The sequence below is a fragment of the Lepidochelys kempii genome, chromosome 1 (genome assembly GCF_965140285.1).
Source record: "Lepidochelys kempii isolate rLepKem1 chromosome 1, rLepKem1.hap1, whole genome shotgun sequence".
In the NCBI taxonomy this organism is placed as follows: Eukaryota; Metazoa; Chordata; order Testudines; family Cheloniidae; genus Lepidochelys; species Lepidochelys kempii.
The window spans coordinates 198,483,806-198,508,220 of record NC_136380.1 but is presented as its reverse complement, the minus strand read 5'-3'; the positions used below and the strand labels follow the sequence as shown (position 1 = coordinate 198,508,220).

The 24,415-nt window shown below is 37.5% G+C and overlaps 2 protein-coding genes across 9 annotated transcripts in view; one reads left to right on the top strand and one right to left on the bottom strand.

Annotated features, from left to right (window-relative positions):
* CMSS1 (cms1 ribosomal small subunit homolog) overlaps positions 1–24,415 on the bottom strand; it is a 364,144-nt gene that overhangs the window by 313,503 nt on the left and 26,226 nt on the right. The gene's annotated exons all lie outside the window — the stretch shown is intronic.
* Positions 1–24,415, top strand: part of FILIP1L (filamin A interacting protein 1 like) — a 121,657-nt gene that overhangs the window by 84,610 nt on the left and 12,632 nt on the right. The window contains exon 5 of one of the 2 annotated variants that reach the window (XM_073307517.2): positions 15,856–18,604. In XM_073307517.2, the coding sequence (XP_073163618.1) occupies positions 15,856–18,604 (2,749 nt within the window). Of the gene's footprint in view, positions 1–15,855; positions 18,938–24,415 lie in introns of those variants that run through there. The other variant, XM_073307507.2, reaches the window with a different exon arrangement.

Sequence of the window (24,415 nt, the reverse complement as noted above, 5' to 3'; positions counted from 1 at the left end):
CTCAGCATCTCTGAAAAATAAGTTTCAAGGTTCCTTGAGGTGGGCACCTAAAATGAGTGGCCACTTTGGAAATTTCTGGCCCAGATAGGCTGGGTTTGCTATTGCTTTGACCTGTCTCCTCAGCCTAGAGGTTTAAACTGTTTCCACCATCCTTTTGAAGACAGAATTTTTCTACTTTGATGAGAAGTCATGAAAAAATTGCAGGTTTTAAGGAGGGTCCAATTTAGGTCCTATCATTGACCCTTAGATATACTCAGGCTAACAAGGTTTGGTAACAAATCAACAGCAAGAACTTCTAGAGGTAAGGTTTTCTTTTCACATTGTGCATTTGAACTCACTTTTAAATTAATGATAAAAATTTTTATTATATATAATGAATAAAAGTGGCAACTGAAAATAGGGAAATATATCCTAAACACTACAGATCATCAGCAAAGGCAGGAATGGTATTGGGATAAGAAAAAAAAAATCAGACAGAACACCCAGAATAATTTTGCAAAAAGAACAGGAGTACTTGTGGCACCTTAGAGACTAACAAATTTTTCTGAGCATAAGCTTTTGCGGGCTACAGCTCACTTCATCGGATGCATGCAGTGAAAAATACAGTAGGACGATTTTAACCTTAACTGATCACTCTTATTATAGTGTGAATGATAACACCCATTGTTTCATATTCTCTGTGTATATAAAATCGTCCTACTGTATTTTCCACTGCATGCATCTGATGAAGTAGGCTGTAGCCCATGAAAGCTTATGCTCAAATAAATTTGTTAGTCTCTAAGGTGCCACAAGTACTCCTGTTCTTTTTGCGGATATAGACGAACACAGCTGCTACTCTGAAACCAGAATAATTTTGTAGTTTCTATGTTGCATGAAAACTGTATGTAGTATATAGATTTTACAAGGAAAACAGCTACTTGATTTCACAAGAGGTTGTCTTTGGGCTTGGGTATGATTTCTAAAATGCACTAACATGCTGTGCATTAATGGGTCTATGTAGACCCTGCTAGTGTGCAGTGAAGGCTCCCTAGTGCACTTTAACAGATTTACGTTGAAATGCACTAACGAAAACCTTTAAGGTGCACCAGCAAAGTCTACATGAACCCATTAATTCACAGCATGTTAGTGCACTTTAAAAATCACACCCCGATGGTGCTCATTACCCAACCATGTAGATAAGCTCTTTGATTAAAGTAGTGCATGTAGCCAAAGACAGTCAGCCATACAAAGACAGAGGCATAAATCAATTCTTGGTACAATAAAATGGTGTGGGAAATGCTGCAGAATGACCAGTTAATGAAAGAAGTTTTTTAAAAAGGATTAATGCTCACACTGAATCTTCATCTAAGTACCTTTACTGAGGTGAGGGTGAAGGGTGATATGCAGACGTATAGTCCTTCTGTTTCCCCATAAATGCATTGTTTTATTAGAGACACAAGGAATAGGAAACAGAACAGATATGGAAAAATAAGTCTCTCTCTTGGCTTTAAAGGGATAGACCAGTTATAAACTACATTAAGAAACTATTGGCCACAGTGAGCATAGCTATACCCAGTAAATCCACTTTTTTTCACCCTACCAATTTTAATTTCCTCTCCATGAAAGAAAGAAACCTTTGGTTTCCAAAGCAAGCATGTTAGCCACTGCCTGTGTTTAAACAGCTAGACAACAGAGGCAGATTCTGGAAACAGACTACTGTTCATATTTGAAGTGAGTATATGACTAAAAGGATCTCCAACTGTGGCCTTCATGTTAAAGCAGAGAATTTGAATGTAAATGCAGTAAAACATCAAACAACAGGAAAACAGAAAACCCTATCTTGATACACAAGAAACAATTGATCTTTGGTTCTTGATAGTCAATAAAAAAAATCAGTGTTCTCAAACTTCTGTATTGGTGACCACTTTTACACTGCAAGCCTCTGAGTGTGGCCCCTGCTTAAAAATATTAAAAAATTTGTTTTTAATTTAACACTATTATAAATGCTGGAGGTGAAAGTGGGGTTTGGGGGTGGAGGCTGACAGCTCGCAACCCCCACATAATAATCTTGCAACCCTCTGAGGGCTCATGACCCCCCACCCCTGTTTGAGAACCCCTAAGCCCTGCTTTAATTAATAGATTAAGAATAGTTGCTTCAACAGGGCTATTTTTGTCCCATCATGTGTTATTAAAGAAGTTATTTAAATTTATCAAATGTACCTATCTAATAGCCCATAGTCACACTTACAATATGGTCCTTAATACATGATTCACTGAGTAATATCATCATTAGTTTTTGACTGTAGACTCCCATCCTACAATCTACTCTTAAAACAACCAACCTGCAACTACCTCACAATCAGCCCCTCAGGCAAGAGCCTGGAATAGGAAATATTCTTATTGACATGTTCAAGGCTTATGGTCAACAGACACAGGTTCTAGTGAACCAGGATACAATGCAATTTCCAACCTCAACTTGTTCAGATCTAAAGATGTTTAGCAAGAATGATTCAGCTGACCCCAAAAGGCTGGGGAAGATCATAAACAGACAAGCTGTCCCCCAGATATCCAAAGATCCCATCACACTTTGAACTGCACTTAGAACCAAAAAGAAATCTTTGGAGAACTGATAACGTATTTTCAGAAATTAACACTCTGCAGCAGGCCTATGTGGTGGTAGTCTGCACCAGTGATAGCTTCAAAGTGGTCTTGATTAATAATCTCAGGTACAGCACACTGCCATCAATTCAGATTGGCACATTAGCATGAAATGGATGAATTCACCTTACCAGGCGTAGATGAAAAGATTCATATTTAGATCATAAAGGAAGTTATGTATAAGGGTTTTTTTTTCACTGCAAATATAGTTCCCATTTACTTTTGATTTTGTTATTAAACAAATCCAGGCCATTTATGTAAACCAAATTTACTAGGGTCTTTTGTTTGTTTGTAAAGGCTTGACTATAATACTTCAGAAATTTTAGCATCAACAAAAATTTATTTTATCAATTAAGGTTCACCTTTTCTGCCACAAATACAATGGATTTCCCCACAAAACTACATCAAATAAAGTAATTGCACACAATGAAATTATAACCAGATTAGCATGAATGTATAATGTAATGGTTTACTGCAAGTGATCACCATGTGATCTAGAGGCTGACACTGGCAACTACAGCAGCCTGCTATTAACTAAAGGCTCTCTGATTTAGCTTAACAGTACATACAGGCATGCTGAAGGTATAGATGAATAGGGTCATAGTGCATACATGCAACAGTATACAACAGATATGCAGTCATGCCACCCATTCTGACCCTGGCTGAGAATTTCGTCCAGACATTTATTTCTATACATGTTAAAATTGTTTCAGAGAACATCTAGTTCCTGGAAATGCTGTGGGAAAATGACATTTATGGCCAACCAGTCTCCTCTGAGTAATATGATGAGTTATTGTTGGAAAACAGCCATTCTCAAAGTCATCCTAAAAATATTAGCTAAATTTAAGTACGATTTTTTTTTTTGTATCGGGGTACTTGCTTAACTATGCTCAGTGCTGGTTAAGATATCAGCATAGCTCCTGGTGAATCACGTACCATAAAGACAAAAGAGTAACAAACGCATCATGTAATACACAACCATGGATCCACATGTTATAGAAAGGAACAGAAGAACCAACAAATTACAAATATTTACCTGTGTAGTAACCACCTAAAGAATGCATGTCAGAGATATTCTTGAAGACCTATATAGTAATATACTATGTTAAGGGATGACTTAAAGGTGTTGCACTTCTGATAGGGACCTGAAGTTGAAAGTTTCATGATGGGCTTCATCAACAAGACTTACATCCAGCTGAATATGGCCGACACAATTCAGTCATTTCACTCATTTTTTAAAATAATTCTGATTAGAAACCAAAGACAAAATTCAGTCTTCTTCTACTCTGGCATTTTCATCAAGTTTGCAGAAAGTGTTCAAACACAGTTCCAGCTAAACAGCTTTGAAATAAAGGGCTCTGTCCTGTAGTCATTGAAGTCAGCAGCACCACTCACACAACCAAGGGCTGTAAGACCAGGTCTTCCGTTTACCCACTCAGTATAGATGGGCCAAAAACCACAGTTTTAATCCTGGTTTATGGACTACATTTAAACAGAATGTAGACAGGCTCCCCTATATAGTATTTTTATTGTCACCCCTTAAAATTTAACTATCTGCAGAATATTGTAGTATGTATGTTAATTAGCAGTAATTATGCATGCTTAGCTCTAGGATCCGAAATCAAAGCAAATTTATTTTCCCCTTGAGACTTCAGAACTGGGGCAGAAAATGCTATTGCACAAGCGCTGCTACAATTCTGTGCATAATAAATAAAATTGTAGAAATAGAAATTTCACATTTGGGGACCTGTTAAGTAGGTAGCACTTACCGCAATAATGCAGTGCTTAGTCACAGACTGGGAAATATTAACTCTATTTCCAGCCCTGCCAGAGACTTCCTGTCTTATATTGAGCTAGTCACTTAATCTTTCTTTGACTTCATTTCCTCATCTGTGAAGGAAGAGGAAGAATACTTTCCTACCGCACAGAGGGGTTGCGAAGATTAATGTATTAATTTTGGTAAAGTGTTTTGAGATGCTCAAGAAAGATGCTACGGAAGAATTATAAAAAGATTTTCTTCTGTAACTACAGTTAATTCTTGCACGTAGTTTTCACTTGCTGTGTTATAGCAGCAGCATGCTGGCTGACACTTATTTTCTGCAGAAATAACAAAACCCACCTCCATGAATACTTAGCCATAGAGAATATTTAACAATAAGAATTCCAAGGCAAACACAGTAGTTTCTTATCTTCAAACCTTCGAGTATTTTGTAACAATAACTATTAGAAAGGATTTATAATCAGGCTGCTGAGAAGGGTAGAGTTTTCCAGCAATACATTATACAGTATGCACTTTTTTAAAAATGGAGGATGAAGAACACAGATTTCCCCCATAAATTCAATTTATTAAAAATGTAATGAATCTGTAATCTTTGAATACAAAAATTAATAATGGATTTCATTGGATCTGCCTTGACTTTTGAGAAATGGCAACACTTAGCCCTTTCAAAGCATTTTTCAATGTTAATCATTTGATTCTGAAAATATACTGTCAGATAGGTCAACCTTATTATCCCCATTTTATAGATGCAGCAGTTGAGGTATAGAATTGAACTTGTTCAAGCAAAAGAGGAAGGTAGAGGCACAGTCTGGATTAAACCTCAGAAGTTCTTGCCTCATACTCCTGTTTCTCTGACCACTATACCACATCTCTCAAAACGCATCTTTCCATTTCCTCCTGTAAGCTTTCCATCTGCAAAACTATAATTTCCTGACTGACGTAAATTCAAGGAGTTCCAAATTCTGACGTTGCATCTGAAGTTACTTGCTTTATTTCTGGCTTCATAGGCAATTTGCTTTGCAGAAAGGAAGATGGAAAAAAGATGCACTTTGGTAATATTAAAAAACAACAACAAACCATTAGTCAAGAAAATAAAAGCATCATCTTGGAGTGACCACAACATTAATAGTTCATAGTTTCACTTCAAATTGATAGTCAAAGAGGAAACAAGTCTCCAGAACAGAAAAGAGATTAACATTTATCTTGCATGCACAATTATATGCCATTGTCATATTAACAACAATAGATGTCAATTCTAACATCAAACAAAAATGATTCAAATAGCAGTTAAATCCAGGAAAGGGGATGAGGGGGAAGAAATCTGTATCTCAAAATGTAACATCAGAACAGTACAGCTCAGCACTCATACTGCCATGTCCTCCAAAAGCTCTCTCTGCTCTGTGGGAGTTTTTCAAGGATAACCCCAAGTAAAGCTCATTACTGTAGTCTAGTCAGTACAGAGCTCACTTGTAACTATGTTTTTTCAAAAGAACTCACAATCAAATATTTGAGACCCCCAGCCCCCCCAAAAAATTACAGACACATCAATAACTTGAAAACCAGATTTCCATGGGAAAAATATTACCTACTGTTTACTTGTAACCCCAGAGATTACTAGAACTATAAGAAATTAGACAAAACAATATTTTTCAGCACATGAACTGCCCTTTTCTAACTCCAATATATTTTGGAGTAAACCAAAACCATTTCGAACATAAGAACGGTCATATAGGGTCAGACCAAATGTCCACCTAGCCCAGTATCCTGTCTTCCGACAGTGGCCAATGCCAGGAGCTTCAGAGGGAATGAACAGAACAGGTAATTATCAAATGAGCCATCCCCTGTCGCCCATTCCCATCTTCTGGCAAACAAAGGCTAGGGACACATCAGAGCACGGTTTTGCATCCCTGCCCATCCTGGCTAATTGCCATTGATGGCCCAATCCTCCATTAACATATCTAGTTCTTTTTTGAACCCTGTTATAGACTTAGCCTTCACAACATCCTCTAGCAAAGAGTTCCACAGGATGACTGTGCGTTGTGTGAAGAAATACTTCCTTTTGTTTGTCTTAAACCTGTTGCCTATTAATTTAATTTGGTGACCCCTGGTTCTTGCATTATGAGGAGTAAATAACACTTCCTTATTTACTTTCTCCACACCAGTCATGATTTTATAGACTTCTATCATATCCCCCCTTAGTCGTCTCTTTTCCAAGCTGAAAAGTCCCAGTCTTATTAGTCTCTTCTCATATGGAAGCTATTCAATACCCCTAATCATTTTTGTTGCCCTTTTCTGTACCTTTTCTAACTCCAATATATATTTTTTTGAGATGAGGCAACCAGATCTGCATGCAGTATTCAAGATGAGGGTGTACCATGGATTTATATAGAGGCAATATGATATTTTCTATCTTATCATCTATCCCTTTTCTGTGGTTCTCAACATTCTGTTAGCTTTTTTGACTGCTGCTGCACATTGAATTGATGTTTTCAGAGAACTACCCACAATGACTCTAAGATCTCTTTCTTGAGTGGTAACAGCTAATTTAGACTCCATCGTTTTTTATGTATAGCCGGGATTATGTTTTCCAATGTGCTGTACTTTGCATTTATCAATATTGAATTTCATTTGCCATTTTGTTGCCCACTCACCCAGTTTTGTGAGATCACTTTGTAACTCTTTGTAGTCTGTCTTGGACTTAACTATCTTAAGTAGTTTATCAGCAGCAAATATTGCTCACCTCACTAGGAATATGTTGAACAGTACTGGCCCCAGTACACACCCCTGGGGGACGCCACTATTTACCTCACTCCATTCTGAAAAATGATCATTTATTCCTACCCTTTGTTTCCTATCTTTTAACCAGTTACCAATCAATTAGAGAACCTTCCCTCTTATCCCATGACAGCTTACTTTGCTTAAGAGCCTTTGGTGAGGGACCTTGTCAAAGGCTTTCTGAACATCTAAGTACACTACATCCACTGGATCACCCTTGTCCACATGCTTGTTGACCCCTCAGAGAATTCTAGTAGATTGGTGAGGCACAATTTCCTTTTACGAAAACCATGTTGACTCTTCCCCAACAAATCGTGTTAATGGTGCTAATCTGTTAGTCTGATAATTCTGTTTTTTACTATAGTTTCCAACAGTTTGTCTGGTACTGCAGTTAGGCTTACCAGCCTGCAATTGCCGGGATCGCCTCTGGAGCCTTTTAAAAAAAAAAATTGCCATTACATTTGCGATCCTCCAGTCATCTGGTACAGAAGCGGATTTAAGTGATAGGTTACGTACCACAGTTACTAGTTCTGCAATTTCACATGAGTTCCTTCAGAAATCTTGGGTGAATACCATCTGATCCTGGTGATTTATTACTGTTTAATTTATCAATTTGTTCCAAAAACTCCTGTTCCTTAGATTTGTCACCTAAAAAGAATGGCTCAGGTTGGGGAGTCTCCCTCACATCCTCAGCCGTGAAGACCGATGAAAAGAATTCATTTAGTTTCTCTGCAATGGCCTTATTTGTCCTGAGTGCTCCTTTAGCATCTTGATTGCCCACTGACCCCACGGGTTGTTTAGCAGGCTTCCTGCTTTGGATGTACTTAAAAAAAATTTTGCTGTTACTTTATGACTCTTTGGCTAGCTGTTCTTGAATTCTTTTTTGGCCTTCCTAATTATATTTCACACTTCATTTGCAATAGTTTATGCTCCTTTCTATTTTCCTCACTAGGATTTAACTTCCACTTTGTAAAGGATACCTTGTTGCCTCTAACTGCGTCTTTTACTTTGTTGTTTAGCCACGGAGACACTTTTTTGGTCTTCTTACTACATTTTTAAATTTGGGGTATACATTTAAAATTGACCTCTAGTATTGTGTCTAGAAAAAGTTTCCATGCAGCTTGCAGGAATTTCACTTTTGGCGCTGTACCTTTTAATTTCTGTTTAACTAGCTTCCTCATTTTTGTGTAGTTCCTTTCTGAACTTAAATGCTACTGTGGAGGGCTGCGCTTTGGTGTTTCTCTCCCCCCCCCCTTCCCCCGGGATTATGTTATGGTAACTATTATCAAGCAGTTCAGCTACATTCACCTCTTATTTTTGACATTGACAGTACTTGTTGTGTATAGTCATTTTCACAGATTTTTTTTTTTGGTCAGTTCAACTTCTGCCTTATGCACTAGTGTGATATCATTCCTTTGCACTTCTGATGGGGAACAGTTTCTGGGAACACACTTCCCAAAGCCCTGCATGAGAACAGTTAGCAATAACAGCAAAGTTTGAACTGAAATCAAGGAGGCAGTCATATACAAGAAGGATAACGTGGGGAGACAGTAGATTCTAGCATGTTTTTGCTGCTATTCTCAGGACTGCCCAAAAGACCTAATAAACATCAAAAGGAGAGCAAACTGTTGCAAGTGTTTTTCAAGGAATGTTGAGAGGCTGTGCATACTACTCTCTCTCTCTCTCCCCTTTTTTTTAAATGATTCTGTGGCACTGTCAAAGTACAAGGTGTTCTACCAAAGTATTTAATTTTTCTGAAATTAGTCAATTTAAAGAATCAAGTTACATGTCCCCTTTAAAGACATACATGGCAGCCCAGCAAATAAATTATATCTTGGATATACCCAGTGGGGTATATTATTTTCTCTGTGCCTGTTTCATTTTAAATTTCCATGAATTAAGTTACTCGTGCATCCAGACCACAAAGCCTTCTGTTTATAATCCCAACAGATCTCCATCTGATTAGGGTTGTACGGACGGATAATCACCAAGGTACATTCAGATAAAAAAGAACCGTGGTGGATAACTCAAGAACTAATACACTTTCTCAGCAGTCAATACTGAACTGGTGCCTTTGGGAGAATATTAAAGGAGCGTTGCATTTTAGAGTAAGACTAAAACCAAGGTCCCAATCGCTATTGGTTGTTATAGAGAATCTATTACTTTTTCTTTCCCTCTTGAATACATCTGTGTGTGTCTGTGTATATGTCCGGCATCAAGACTAACTTCCAACTCAGGTAAATATATTCTGGTGACCTATTTTCTACTATTATGGATGAATAAGGTATGCCTCACTTCTTGTCCTAAACTGTTACTGTTGAGTTTCATCCCAGAGGTGGCAGCACAGGTCCCTGTATAGTCACTTTTCTAGGAATGTTAAGTTTATAAAACAATTTAGGATTAGAAGGATGCTATAAAGATGTGATTAACTGCCCAGTGGAGAACATACCTTACTGTAAGAGTTCACATTTTAAATTAAACTTTCATATCAAGACATCTGTCTGAAAATGCTCTCGGATCTTGTATCTGATGTGCCTTTAATTTTCCTTTAGTTCAAATTTGGACTTAATTTTTAAAAAATCATTTTAAAATAATGTCAATTTTAAAATAAAAAGTGTTGCCATTCTGTTGGGCAGTGCTGATTGATCCAGATAAAGCCAATACATTATATAATTGCTGTAGCATGCTGTTGCTGCTATGATTTTAGAAGCCTTTGACTTTCTTTATAAAAGGAAAAAAGTAAGCACCAATAAAGATAATACATAGGATATAAAAATAGCCATAACATAGGTATTCATAAACATTACACATCAATAAGTAGGATTGCAGGGAAGGAAAAATGTATGCATACACATCCCAAGACTGGAAAATAATTAGTAAAGCCAAGCTTTACTGCCATAAACTATAAGGGAATGCAAGGCTGACTTTCTTCCGGAAAGAAATACTTAACTATATTGGTGTTAAAACTCACACCAATTTGTAGGATTTACCAGAAGTGATAAAGCATGTTTCTTTTCTTGTTAATGGCCAGGCTTTGGCTTTTCTAGTTACTGGGAAGAATGCCTCAGACAGAGTAAGAATCATGATTTCATTTACATTTCAAACTTTCAGCTTAAAATTTTTATTTACATTATACAAAGGAATTTCAAATACATGTCCAAAAACATAGAAGCAAGTCTCCTCAAGTTGACACCTGTAGAATATTTGCTGAATGACATCTTAAAATTAACTATAAAAACATCCGTAAGCTTTACAAATAGAGAAAATATTTGAGGTTTACACACAGCTTTCAAGATGACACCAGAATTCTCTTCAAAAATATGAATCTGAAGCTTTATAAAAGTCTCTGGGTCTTAGAAATGACAGATATTTTAAGTGCCTATGGCCTGAACCAAAACTCCACCTACAGCAGCTTCTTCACTGTTTGAAGGGAGACTTGTCAAGGTACAAATTTTACAGGCCGAGGTCCCTTTCTGTTAAATCCTTGAAAACTTATCCTTTTCAAGTGTTCACTATGCAGAAATGTAGGTCTGTTTTACTCTTGGTACTTAAAATATAAATCTCATTCTTGAACAAACTAAATATGAGAAACAGAGCGACTCACAAAAAATTACAGAAACAAGGATCTTATGATCTCATCCCTGCCACAATCTCTTTAGTTTACTCACAACACAAACTTAAAGAGAGAGCACTTCCCCTACTGTCCCACAAAAATTCCAAACGATACTAACGTAATAATACATGAAGATACTGGAAAACCCCACTTACTAAACATACCACATGACACCGTAAAACAATGTGCTATTAGATATGTTTTGTAAGAGGCAGATAGTCATATGATACTAAATATAACTAGTGCAATCTAACCCAGTGAGCAGTTAGGTATGGAGAAGAATTGAATACATATAGAGACTCCAACAAGCTACAATATGTCCATTGGAAAAAGTCAGCTATGATGAAAAAATGAGAATTTCAAGGATGATAAATATGATTTTTTTTTAAGGAACACGCAATTGGCATTTCATATATAAGTGAGATAATAAACCAGAATAAGGTTAATAACTTATATAACTATAACAGAAGCTCTGAAGACAAGAAGTAATAAGACACTGCTTTGACTATGTTTAACTACCTAACATTCATGTCTATAAAAACAGCTTCCAAGACCTGTTTTTGCTGGACTGGATTCAGTAAATGCTCTTGTAGTCCCATGGGATCAAGTACTTGGAATTGTCTAAATGATGTATCTATCTTTGTCTGAAATGCAACTACATTCTTATGAAATACAACTCAAAATGGAAATAATTCAAATATTTAACCTAATTGGACAGCCTGATGATTTATTGATGGTTTCCTTTCCTTCCTCATCACTCTCCAGTAAAATGTATTAGTGTCCTTTAGAGGAGACTTGGCAGGTTAAAAATCACATTTTAAAAACAAAACTTAGCTATATTATAGCTACAACTTACATTATTAAACCTCAAAACATTGTACAAAATCAAATTTGTTCGTCACCTTTTATGCTTTTTCAGGACTGACTCAGAGAAGCACAAAAAGTAAATGCACACTTCCCACCAGGTGTACTGCTTGCCACGGTGAAAAGTCCCACAACACCCTCTAGGTAGTCAAGTCCTGATCCTGCAATAAGCTCCACATAGGAAGTCCCCTAGAGAGAGCCCCTCAACGTCAACCCATACCAAGCTCATTGCAGGATCAAGGTCTAAGTATTTGCAGGAAGGAATTTTCAATCTGTTCAATGAAAACTAACTACTCAGTTTCATGTTTTTCTTGTCAATTTCACTTTCTGGTTGGTTAGTACTGTAGTGTGATGTCTGAATTGCAAACACTACAGGGAAATGTTCACATCCAATCAAAAGAGACAATGAAAATATTTATGATGTTAAGGCAATTTATTTTATTTTTGCAATCTCAACAACAAATACATAACAGCACTGATATAATCCCATAAATCTCATATTGTATACAAATATGCTATATGTCTAAAATACGGAAACAAAAACTAAAGTTTAACATACACATTAGTTTCACGGTCACCTTCCTAAAATTCCTTTCCAAAAACCAGACAACTATCTCACAATTATGGATGTGAAGAATTTATGAGCTTTATCAAAATATTCCATCTTGTAATTGATTTTATCGAGTTAAACAGTATTTTCAAGAAACCTAGATAAAAATCCAAATACAGGTGAAATATTTTGGAAATTTTATTGTAATTTCTATGCTGTCCTAAATGTAATAGGTATGTGTTTTGGCGTGGTTGGTGGTTTTTTGTTTTTGTCTAATTTTGGAAAGAAATTTTAGGAAAACAAACATGAAACCAATGTGTTTTGTATTTTTAATTTTGCACTGTTTGTATGCATTTCCATTTTTTTCCATATATATATGCACATGCACAATAGGATTTTAAGGTAAGGTAGACACATTATTTAGAATATTGTGATGTCCACTATGCATTTGGTGTTTTCTAAACCCAGGGGAGGATATAATCCATGTCCCAAAAAGCATACATTTTACAAAGACAGATGATGGGAAAGGGAATGGGATGTAATGTAGAAGCAAAGTGAGGATAGGTATTGTTTACTTGGGTTGGGTTGGGGTTTGTTTGGTTCTTTTGCAGGCTGGGGAAGGATTGGTTGGTAGTGATATTTATGTTTAACACACTAAAATCCCTTTTTCCTCATGGCTTCTGAAATACACTACATAATCTATGTTAATCTTGCTAAGGTGATTTTAAACAAGGCTTCTTCCCTTCAAAAAGGGATGAATTTGAAGGTACAGAAACACTTGCTTTTTATTTCCAGTAGGTTTTCAAAATTCCATTTAAAAAAAAATTTTTTTAAGTGAAGGATAATGTCTTCAATATACTGCAGACATCCCTTCCAGTTGCCTGACTAGGACTTCAGAATGACCAAACAGACTGGGCCCCAGAGAATTCATCCAGATTAGACAATGAGCCAGGACAGGTACCAGTAATAGAATTAGCTTGTTTAAATACTAATGCAGAGCAGACTTTATCAAAGCTCAATTTGTGTACCTCACTTGAGACTCAGGCCCTGATTCAGCAAAGACGTTATTAAGACTCAGGTGGTCCCTTACTTTAACAAGCAGTCCCAGTAACTAGTGAGATAATGCTATAGAACAGAATGAAGATACAAACAGGAATGCATATACAGTACACATGTTGAAAGATTTCAGTGACTACTCACTCAGACACCAGTCAACTGAAACATTTAAATTAAAGAAAAATCTGTTAACTAAATTGCATTATAAAATCACTATAAAACAACCATGGAAAAGTTAGAACTGTTTAAGGTTTTGTGGCCAACCACGTCCTCTAGAAATAAAACTTTAAGAAATAAAACATAGCAAGAATTAAAACATTTTTGTTTTTTGGGCTAAGTCGCTATCACCTAGTTAAAAGGTAAATCAGTAATATACTCAACAGCTAATTTAAGTATTACTCATTTGGCCCTTGTCCAGATAGTATCCCTTTAAAAAAGAATGATCAAGGTAAGGAAACAATTTGATAAAGTAAAACCAAGACTAATAAATTGGAATAAATTCAACCAGCATTATTACAAGATGGCTAACCTCAGGCACACACATAAGCTGAACAAGTCCAAGTGAAACTGCTAGTTATGCTTCTGTTATGATTTTGTATCTATGGCAACACCAAACCATCAACTGAACTTCACTACTAAAGCACTCAGGGGTGGGGAAGACAGGAGATTTACACTGTTGGGAACACAAATACAAGTTGTAATATATAAAAATGAAAGAGAGTCATTAAGTAGAACTTTTTTTTAAAACCAACAATGTAATAATAAGTCTTTGACTCTGTTGCTCCTGCCATCTTGAGCAGACTTCCTGTATTCGTCTGCCTTATCAACCCACTCTCATTTCTCAAAGCTCACTTCAAAAAATTCTTCCCTTGCCGACGCCTTTTAACGTCCATTTCCCAATTATATTCTTAAAAACTCTATAAATAATTTGACAATGTTTGTAAGAATGATTCCATATAAGTTAAGCTTACCACATTTTATTATTATTCTTCATGCTGTCAATTTTGCACATAAAGAACTTCACTGCAAGACCAAAGATTTATTTGCTGTAACAGAATAAATACCTTGGGTATAGTGAATGTGCTGTGAGAGATTTTGTATAGCCAATGTCGGAAACCTCTATTCATTGCCACCATTAGAAATGGACACGTACCAGATCGACCTGCACAGTGTCAGAAGCTTTCTACCATGTAAGAATCCAGGCTCTATTACTGCCAAATGACTAGGTGTTGCTGAGACTGCATGCTAAGCCCTCAGGACTATGTTCCTCAAGTCACTGAACAGCTTATTAAGGATCAACATGGATGGAGTACCACCTAGTTCTTCCTGAATGAGATGATGATGGTAGTTGTAACATAGAACTTTAGAAGAGTCCTGTCGCATAATCTCTTTTTTCCTAATAAAAGTCATTTAATATAGACATTACATGCACAGACATTCACTGTGCAGAGATTCTAGTATTTATTTTTCTATTAAGTTTTTTGTTTCTACTTATGTTTTTCACATGCTTTTTTAATGCTTCAAGGAGCTTACTCTGTGGGTCAGAAATAAATAAAGAGCTGATGGAAAGGAGGCAGAAATAGTGAAAAGATCAGGTTACATGTTATTTTAGCCCCCTCAGTGTCTCGGAGACAAAAAAGAAAGGCCCATGAAAGATCCAAATACTAAGATATTTGGGTTTATTCAGGTCCCTGCACGACACAAATGCACAGTCCTAACATACATCTTTTACCACTGAAATATCCTGCATCTCATAAACAAGAAAAGATTATGAACCTATACTTGAGCTACAACAGTTACAGGTAAAACCTGATTTTAGGAGAATCTCAAGAAACACCTCAAGCCTTCACAAAACGGCAGGGTTTCATACTATGACTTTCAGATACACCATCATATCTGAGTTTTGGACAACAAGGAATTTGGGATTTCTGAGGTGCAAAACAACTTCCAACCTAAGCATTTACCTGTTTACAGCAGAATTAGACTGCTACAAGATGGCAAGGATCCCTTTTCACTTAGAAATGGCTGACACTCTGTTTTTCTATTAATTTAGCTATATCAATTGTTACACTGCCATAAGTAAATCAGTGAAACCCCTTACTGTGGACATCCACACTAGATTGTAGTATTGATATTACCTACATCAGTTTCTAAATAACCAATACAACTAAATAGCGATAAAAACTGTGTGTGTAGACCAGACCTTAGGAACCAGACAATTTAATTTTGTTCTAGAGTGGGGTGTCTGAAGCTTGCCCAACTGATGGAGTTGCACTGGCAAACGCAGAAGCCTGAAGGCTGTACTGTACCTTTACTGCAGAAACAGTTAGTAGAGCCCACAGATCTGAATGAGCAACATGGACTGGCATGTCTGGTTAAAATAAAGCACTTCATATGAGGACTTCTAGTCTCTGTGGCCTTTTCCACTGCACGACAAAGTCAGGCAGCCTCGGGCTACATCACAGATTGCACTTTGTTCACCTCTACTCTAGATGGTATCATAATTCTAAACACATGTATTTGAAAAATCCACTACGAAAACTACTACAAAATAAAACAAACATACTTTGTGTTTTTCAGATTGAAAAAGCTGATTGACCAAGAAACAGCCTATCAGGCAAAAAAAGAGAAGGAAAACAACAAGAAAATAACTAAATTGAAAGAAGAACTGACAAAACTAAAATCATTTGCTTTAATGGTGGTGGATGAACAGCAAAGACTTACAGAACAGTTGAACCAACAAAGTCAAAAAATCCAAGAGCTAATCACTACTACAGAGCAAGTACACGAGAAACTCACCATTGCTGAAGCAAAAGCGGAAGAAGAGAAGCAGAAAGCCATCAGGCTGGAAGCAGAATTGCAAGCGCAAACCAATAAGATTTCCCAAGAACAAGAAACAATGATGGCCAAACTAACCAATGAAGACAGCCAGAATCGCCAGCTCCGGATAAAATTAACAGCACTCACTCGACAAATTGATGAATTAGAGGAGACTAATAAGTCTTTACGAAAAGCAGAGGAAGAACTGCAAGACATAAGGGAAAAAATAAATAAAGGAGAATGTGGAAATTCCACCCTTATGTCTGAAGTAGAAGAATTACGAAAACGTGTCCTGGAAATGGAAGGTAAAGATGAAGAGCTCATAAAAATGGAAGATCAGTGTAGAGAGCTTAATAAAAAATTAGAAAAAGAAGCAGAACAAAACAAGAACTTTAAAGCAGAAGTTGACAAACTCAACAAAAGAATTATGGAGCTGGAGAAATTAGAAGATGCTTTCAACAAGAGCAAACAAGAATGTTACGCTCTGAAATGCAATCTAGAAAAAGAAAAAATGTTAACAAAGCAATTATCTCAGGAGCTGGAAGGCTTAAAAGCTAGAATTGGAGAACTTGAAGCCATTGAAATCAAGTTAGAAAAAACAGAATTCACACTCAAGGAAGATTTAAGTAAACTGAAAACATTAACGGTCATGCTTGTGGATGAAAGAAAAACAATGAGTGAAAAAATAAAGCAAACAGAAGAAAAGTTACAATCTGCAACTTCCCACCTTCAAGTGGAGCAAAAGAAAGTGATGTCAGTTACAGAAAAACTACTTGAGGAAAGTAAAAAGGCACTGAAATCAAAATCTGATGCAGAGGAAAAAATGTCCAGTGTAACAAAGGAAAGAGATGAACTGAAAAACAAACTAAAAGCAGAGGAAGAGAAAGGAAATGATCTCTTTTCCAAGGTAAATATTCTAAGGAAAAGGCTTCAGTCACTAGAAGCCATTGAAAAAGAGTTTCTTAAAAATAAATTCAAAGAGACAACTAAATCAAGCACATCCTTACAGCAAGAGAACAACAAGATTAAAGAACTTGCCCAAGAAGTTGAGAGGTTGAAAAATAAGCTGAAAGAAATGAAGGCCATAGAGGATGATCTCATGAAAACTGAAGATGAATTTGAATCTCTAGAGCGAAGATACATCAATGAACGAGACAAAGCTAAATTTCTATCAGAAGAACTGGAGACTGTGAAAATGGAACTGGCTAGGTATAAGTTAGTAGAGAAGGCAGAGTCTAACCAAGAACAGTGGCTTTTCAAAAAACTTAAAGAAGAAGAAGCGAAGTCAGGGCACCTGTCTAGAGAGGTAGATGCACTGAAAGAGAAAATTCATGAGTACATGGAAACAGAAGACATAATAAGTCATCTACGGGGTGATCATATGGTCCTACAGAAGAAATTCACCCAGCAAGAAAACAAAAACAGGGAGCTGGCAAGAGAAATTGATAGCCTTACCAAAGAACTAGAGAGATACAGACGCTTCAGTAAGAGCCTGAGACCGAGTCTTAATGGAAAGAGAATTTCTGACTTGCAGGTTTTCTCTAAAGAAGTCCAGACAGATCCAGCAGACAATGAACCACCTGATTACAAGAGCCTTGTTCCTTTAGAACGAGCAGTCATAAATGGGCAATTGTATGAAGAGAGTGATAATGAAGATGAAAACAATGATGAGGAGCAAAAAGTGTCTTTCAAATGCAATTCATCCATTGCAAATGCAGTAAACAAAAAGTTATGGATCCCATGGATGAAGTCCAAAGAAAGCCATCCTCAAAATGGAAAAATTCATAACAAACAGAATGGAAATTGTGCACAGCCACGAGACTTAGTTTTAAGTCACACACCTGGTCAACCTCTTCATATAAAGGTTACACCAGACCATGGACAAAACACAGCTACCCTTGAAATAACAAGCCCTACCACAGACAGTCCTCACTCTTACACTAGTACAGCAGTTATACCCAACTGTGGCACACCAAAGCAAAGAATAACAATTATTCAAAATGCCTCCTTAATGCCTTTAAAATCAAAAATCGCTGATGGTTACATGAGTCCAGAGCAAGCCGTGCCACCTATTACATTGGCTACTTTTGCAAGATCTCAAACTCCTGAATCATGTGGCTCAATAACTCCAGAAAGAACAATGTCTCCGTTGGCTCTGACAGGTTCTTCCAGTTCTCCAGAACAAATGCTTTCTCCAGAGCCTTTGGAAATTGGTGCCAAGCATACTCTTTTTAGAGTATCCCCAGACAGGCAATCGTCATGGCACTTTCAAAGATCTAACAGCACTGGTTCAAGTGTAATAACTACTGAGGATAATAAAATCCATATTCATTTAGGAAGTCCTTATGTTCAGGCTCTTGCTAATTCAGCAAAACCTTGTACTCCAATTCAGGATAACAGAACTCCAGCACTAACTAATGGAATACACAGTAAGCCTACTAGTAAAATCACAAGCAGTATCACAATCACACCAACAGCCACTCCTCTCCCACGGCAATCACAAATTACAGTAAGTAATGTCTATAACTGATCCCCACCCATGCCGACTCCCTTACCAGCAACCCATCCTATTTTTTATCCCAGCAAGAATAAATTTAGAACACCCCCTTTATTTTGGGAGAGATCTGTGCATGAACCGTACAATCCTATTTGGAACTAATGTTAAGTTTTGCCTGCTTAGTCATATCAAGTGTGCACTTACTGTATATCTTTTCATTGAAATATCTTTATGTAAAATATTTAGTCTTCCACTTTTATAAATGCATCTTTATGTATTTCCATTTTCCATAACTCACATTACTTTTGATTGCAAGGTGTATTGGTGAAATATTTTAACATTACAAAACAGTAAATAATTGGTTGTTTTTACCATTGCTTACAGAATTATTTGTTCTTTTGGGCTGTGTGTGTGTGCGCATTTTGTATTTTTGCATGTGTGACAGACTTTTATTTTAATCCTTGAAATGCCTGCTAAATACAGATAAGAACCGTTTCATTACCTTCCTTCTATTGCCCAATTTTTCCTAGCCTTATTACTCAAATTATTATTTTTAGATCAAACACACACAAAATCACACGTACAGTACCAATTTTAAGTTCATGATGCATAAATCACATGTTTTGGGGCATGTCAATCACTGGGAATTTTGTGAGTGTGGATTTTTTTAAACACTTCGTCATTCCGTTAAAACTCAATCTGTTTCCTCCTTCAAATCTTGGCTTGAGTTGAGAAGTTTATATCACAGAATTATTTTGTTTTTCCGTAAGGCAAGCTCTTAGTCTACATTAAAAATACTAATGTTTAAAGACCTTGTAAGAACGTTAACAGCAACATGTACATTTTAAAAAGACCAACCAGAAGAATGGCTCCACAGCATGATTTTATTATTCAAGAAAGGAGGGAAGGAGGGAGCAGGGTTGGAACCTAGATTACAGTCCATCATTCTACATATTAGTTCGGCACAGTAAAGAAGAGAAAGCAAAATGAATGACAGGACACCTTATAGTTTCTGAAATGATAAAATAAGTTGGTTACCAAAAATGAGAATACGATAGTCCAGCTATTTGAATTTATACATCCCTCCAGACACAGTACACACTAAGGGTATGTCTACACTATGAAATTAGGTCGAATTTATAGAAGTCGTTTTTTTAGAAATTGGTTTTATATATTCGAGTGTGTGTGTCCCCACAGAAAATGCTCTAAGTGCATTAAGTGCATTAACTCGGTGGAGTGCTTCCACAGTACCAAGGCTAGAGTCGACTTCCGGAGCGTTGCACTGTGGGTAGCTATCCCACAGTTCCCGCAGTCTCCGCTGCCCATTGGAATTCTGGGTTGAGATCCCAATGCCTGATGGGGCTAAAACATTGTTGCGGGTGGTTCTGGGTAAATATAGTCAGGCCCCCGTTCCCTCCCTCCCTCCGTGAAAGCAAGGGCAGACAATCGTTTCGCGCCTTTTTCCTGAGTTACCTGTGCAGACGCCATAGCACAGCAAGCATGGAGCCCGCTCAGCTCACTGTCACCGTATGTCTCCTGGGTGCTGGCAGACACGGTACTGCATTGCTACACAGTAGCAGCAACCCATTGTCTTGTGGCAGCAGACGGTGCAATAGGACTGGTAGCCGTCATCGTCATGTCCAAGGTGCTCCTGGTCGCCTGTGTGAGGTCGATCAGGAGCGCCTGGGCAGACATGGGCACAGGGACTAAATTTGGAGTGACCTGATCAAGTCATTCTCTTTACTCCTGCAGTCAGTCCTATTGAACCATCTTATGGTGAGCAGGCAGGCGATACGGATTGCTAGCAGTCCTATTGTACCATCTTCTGCCGAGCAGCCATGTGATGTGGATGGCATGCAGTCCTTCTGCACCGTCTGCTGCCAGCCAAAGATGTAAAAGATAGATGGAGTGGATCAAAACAAGAAATAGACCAGATTTGTTTTGTACTCATTTGCAAACCACCACCCCCCGCCACCCGTCTAGGGGACTCATTCCTCTAGGTCACACTGCAGTCACTCACAGAGAAGGTGCAGCGAGGTAAATCTAGCCATGTATCAATCAGAGGCCAGGCTAACCTCCTTGTTCCAATAAGAACAATAATTTAGGTGCACCATTTCTTATTGGAACCCTCCGTGAAGTCCTGCCTGAAATACTCCTTGATGTAAAGCCACCCCCTTTGTTGATTTTAGCTCCCTGTAAGCCAACCCTGTAAGCCGTGTCGTCAGTCGCCCCTCCCTGTGTCAGAGCAATGGCAAACAATCGTGCATCTGAGCCGAGAGTGCTGTCCAGAGCAGTCACAATGGAGCACTCTGGGATAGCTCCCGGAGGCCAATACCGTCGAATTGTGTCCACAGTACCCCAAATTCGAGCCGGCAAGGCCAATTTAAGCGCTAATCCACTTGTCAGGGGTGGAGTAAGGAAATCCATTTTAAGAGCCCTTTAAGTCAAAATAAAGGGCTTCATCGTGTGGACAGGTGCAGGTTTACATTGATTTAACGCTGCTAAATTCAACCTAAAGTTCTAGTGTAGACCAGGGCTAATAGTATAATGCCGCTATTTTGACAAAACTTGGTCACACACCACAGTGATAGACGCTATCTTAGTGCATATAATAATAAATAATGACAATAGTATAAGCAATGCTGGCCTCAATTTGTCTGTATACCAAGAGTAAGACGCAATCAATGCTAACCTCTTGGAGAACATTATATACAGAAAAAGAAAAGGAGTACTTGTGGCACCTTAGAGACTAACCAATTTATTTGAGCATGAGCTTTCGTGAGCTACAGCTCACTTCATCGGATGCATACCGTGGAAACTGCAGCAGACTTTATATATACACAAAGAATATGAAACAATACCTCCTCCCACCCCACTGTCCTGCTGGTAATAGCTTATCTAAAGTGATCATCAGGTTGGGCCATTTCCAGCACAAATCCAGGTTTTCTCACCCTCCACCCCCCACACACAAATTCACTCTCCTGCTGGTGATAGCCCATCCAAAGTGACAACTCTTTACACAATGTGCATGATAATCAAGTTGGGCCATTTCCTGCACAAATCCAGGTTCTCTCACCCCTCTCCCAAAAACCACACACACAAACTCACTCTCCTGCTGGTAATAGCTCATCCAAAAACTGACCACTCTCCAAGTTTAAATCCAAGTTAAACCAGAACATCTGGGGAAGGGGGGGGGGTAGGAAAAAACAAGAGGATTTGTGCAGGAAATGGCCCAACTTGATTATCATGCACATTGTGTAAAAAGTTGTGACTTTGGATGGGCTATCACCAGCAGGAGAGTGAATTTGTGTGAGGGGGTGGAGGGTGAGAAAACCTGGATTTGTGCTGGAAATGGCCCAACCTGATGATCACTTTAGATAAGCTATTACCAGCAGGACAGTGGGGTGGGAGGAGGTATTGTTTCATATTCTCTGGTTTCAGAGTAACAGCCGTGTTAGTCTGTATTCGCAAAAAGAAAAGGAGGACTTGTGGCACCTTAGAGACTAAAAATTGGTTAGTCTCTAAGGTGCCACAAGTCCTCCTTTTCTTTTTTCATATTCTCTGTGTATATATAAAGTCTGCTGCAGTTTCCACGGTATGCATCCGATGAAGTGAGCTGTAGCTCACGAAAGCTCATGCTCAAATAAATTGGTTAGTCTCTAAGGTGCCACAAGTACTCCTTTTCTTTTTGCAAATACAGACTAACACGGCTGTTACTCTGAAACCTGTCATTATATACAGTGACACCAGAGCTTCATTTTAAATTTATAAGGCCAAAAGGTCTTAAATTCACTTCCCCAACACCTCTCTTTCTCTAAATAAAAAGCTACTACTGACATTCACGCTTTTAAAAACAGCTTTTAAAAAAAGTTAATCAAATTATGCATTTAGAAAACAAATCTTTTCACCACTTTGCTAATCATCATAAAGAGATTTGTGCATAAATAGAAGCTCTCTACTTCAAACATCACAGCTCAAGATGAATTGGGCAGAATGAAGACAACAATCTTTTCCATGATTATAAACTGTGATATACATCTGATGAAGTGGGTTCTAGCCCATGAATGCTTATGCCCAAATAAATTTATTAGTCTCTAAGGTGCCACAAGGACTCCTCTTTTTTTTTTTTTTTTTTTTTTTTTGCTGATACAGATTAACACAGCTGTCACTAAAACCTGTGGTATTAATTGTCCTTCAACACTGATTCAGCAAAGGACTTTAAGCACGTGCTAAAGATGAATGGGGAGCTAATGATTATGACAGAAGACAATGGCTGATTGTAAAAGGAAAAGTTTTTATTTAGAAAACACAAAAATCTATCTTGATAATCAGCAACAATGGAAAAAGAAACAAAAGTAAGGTCCATGGGAGTTTCAATTAAATCAATTTTAAGAAGTGCACCAGAGTATTGCAACAGCATTTTAAAAAAGATTTAAACTACACAAGATAGGGTGAGCCCAATCCAATCTCACTTATAGCCTAATCCAAAGTGGGCTTTGGAACAAGCCCTTTGCACCTGTTTTACAGCCGTTTAACTCCAATTACTTCAAAAGCTGAATTGAGTGGAACCAGAATCAGGCCCAGCATGTGATGTTCCTTAAGGCTCTTATCCTGCAAGGTGTGTATTGACTTCAGCATCCACTGACTTCAATGGGAGTGTTCAGCATCTTGTAGAATCAAGACCAAAAGAAGCATAATCTTATATGATGAGAACAACATACACTTTATTACATTTGGCTTTAGCGTTCTTTTCTGCAGTGCCAATCCAAAATGGACATTAGATCTCTACGTAACTAATTTTCAACATAGATCCTGTAGGTATGCACATTTTACAACAGTGCATAACTCTGCATTAATCACCAATATTCTGTTAGCAGACATTTGAAAATACTGAAAATGCCAGAGTCCTTTAAAAGAAAAAATCCTATTCCAGTCCTCACACATTTAAGCTTTACATTTTGTTTTTATTTTAAAATTATGTAGAAAACAAAAATATTCTGGTTTGCATCTGCAATCTAACTAGATGCACAGAAATTAGTTGAACAACAACAAAACTAGGCAGTAATCTGTTACAATGTCTTTCAAAAATCAACTAAACAGTAGGAATTAGATTTAGTCATTTCTTGTCCTTTGGACAGTTGCCCAGTTCTTCTGAACAAAGACACTTAGAGTTCTATGTTAAGTGAATTAAAAAACTTAGACCACAGATCACATCATTAAAAAGTTTAATTATTCAACAGGACTGTGCTTATTCCTCCTTGTTCATTTTTTACTAAGAGAAAATAATTTTCAATTAACAAAAGGCAAAGGAAACAGCCATAGGATATTACTATTCATAGAAAAGTTGCATCAAACTTGCCTGTGAGCATCTTTGTCACATTTCCCCATAACAGTATACCTTTTGATTAAGATCAACAGATATGCCCTCTGCCAAAGAGACTATACATATCATACTTGCAGGGTCATGGACTCCATGATGTATTTATTTTTGCTGTTGACTTTCACTCAAAGAAGCAAGATGGAGCAAGGACTTCAAGTACAAGTCAGGCTTTCAGAAGACAAACTGTTCACTTTTCTCTTATTCCAAAGAGCTGATCAGTAGTGGATGAGGAAGCAAATTTATTTCTGGATATATTTACAGACTGTAACATAATTAATTTTAAACAACTTTCTTAATTAAAATAAGGTAGCTTTAATGTTGTCACAAAGAATGAAATCATTGTCTAGTGGTTGAAGGCATGCCTACTACTTCCCTATGTTATCTTGGGCAAGTCGCTTCACCTCTCTACCTCTCAAATTTCCCATCTCTAAAACAGGCATGAT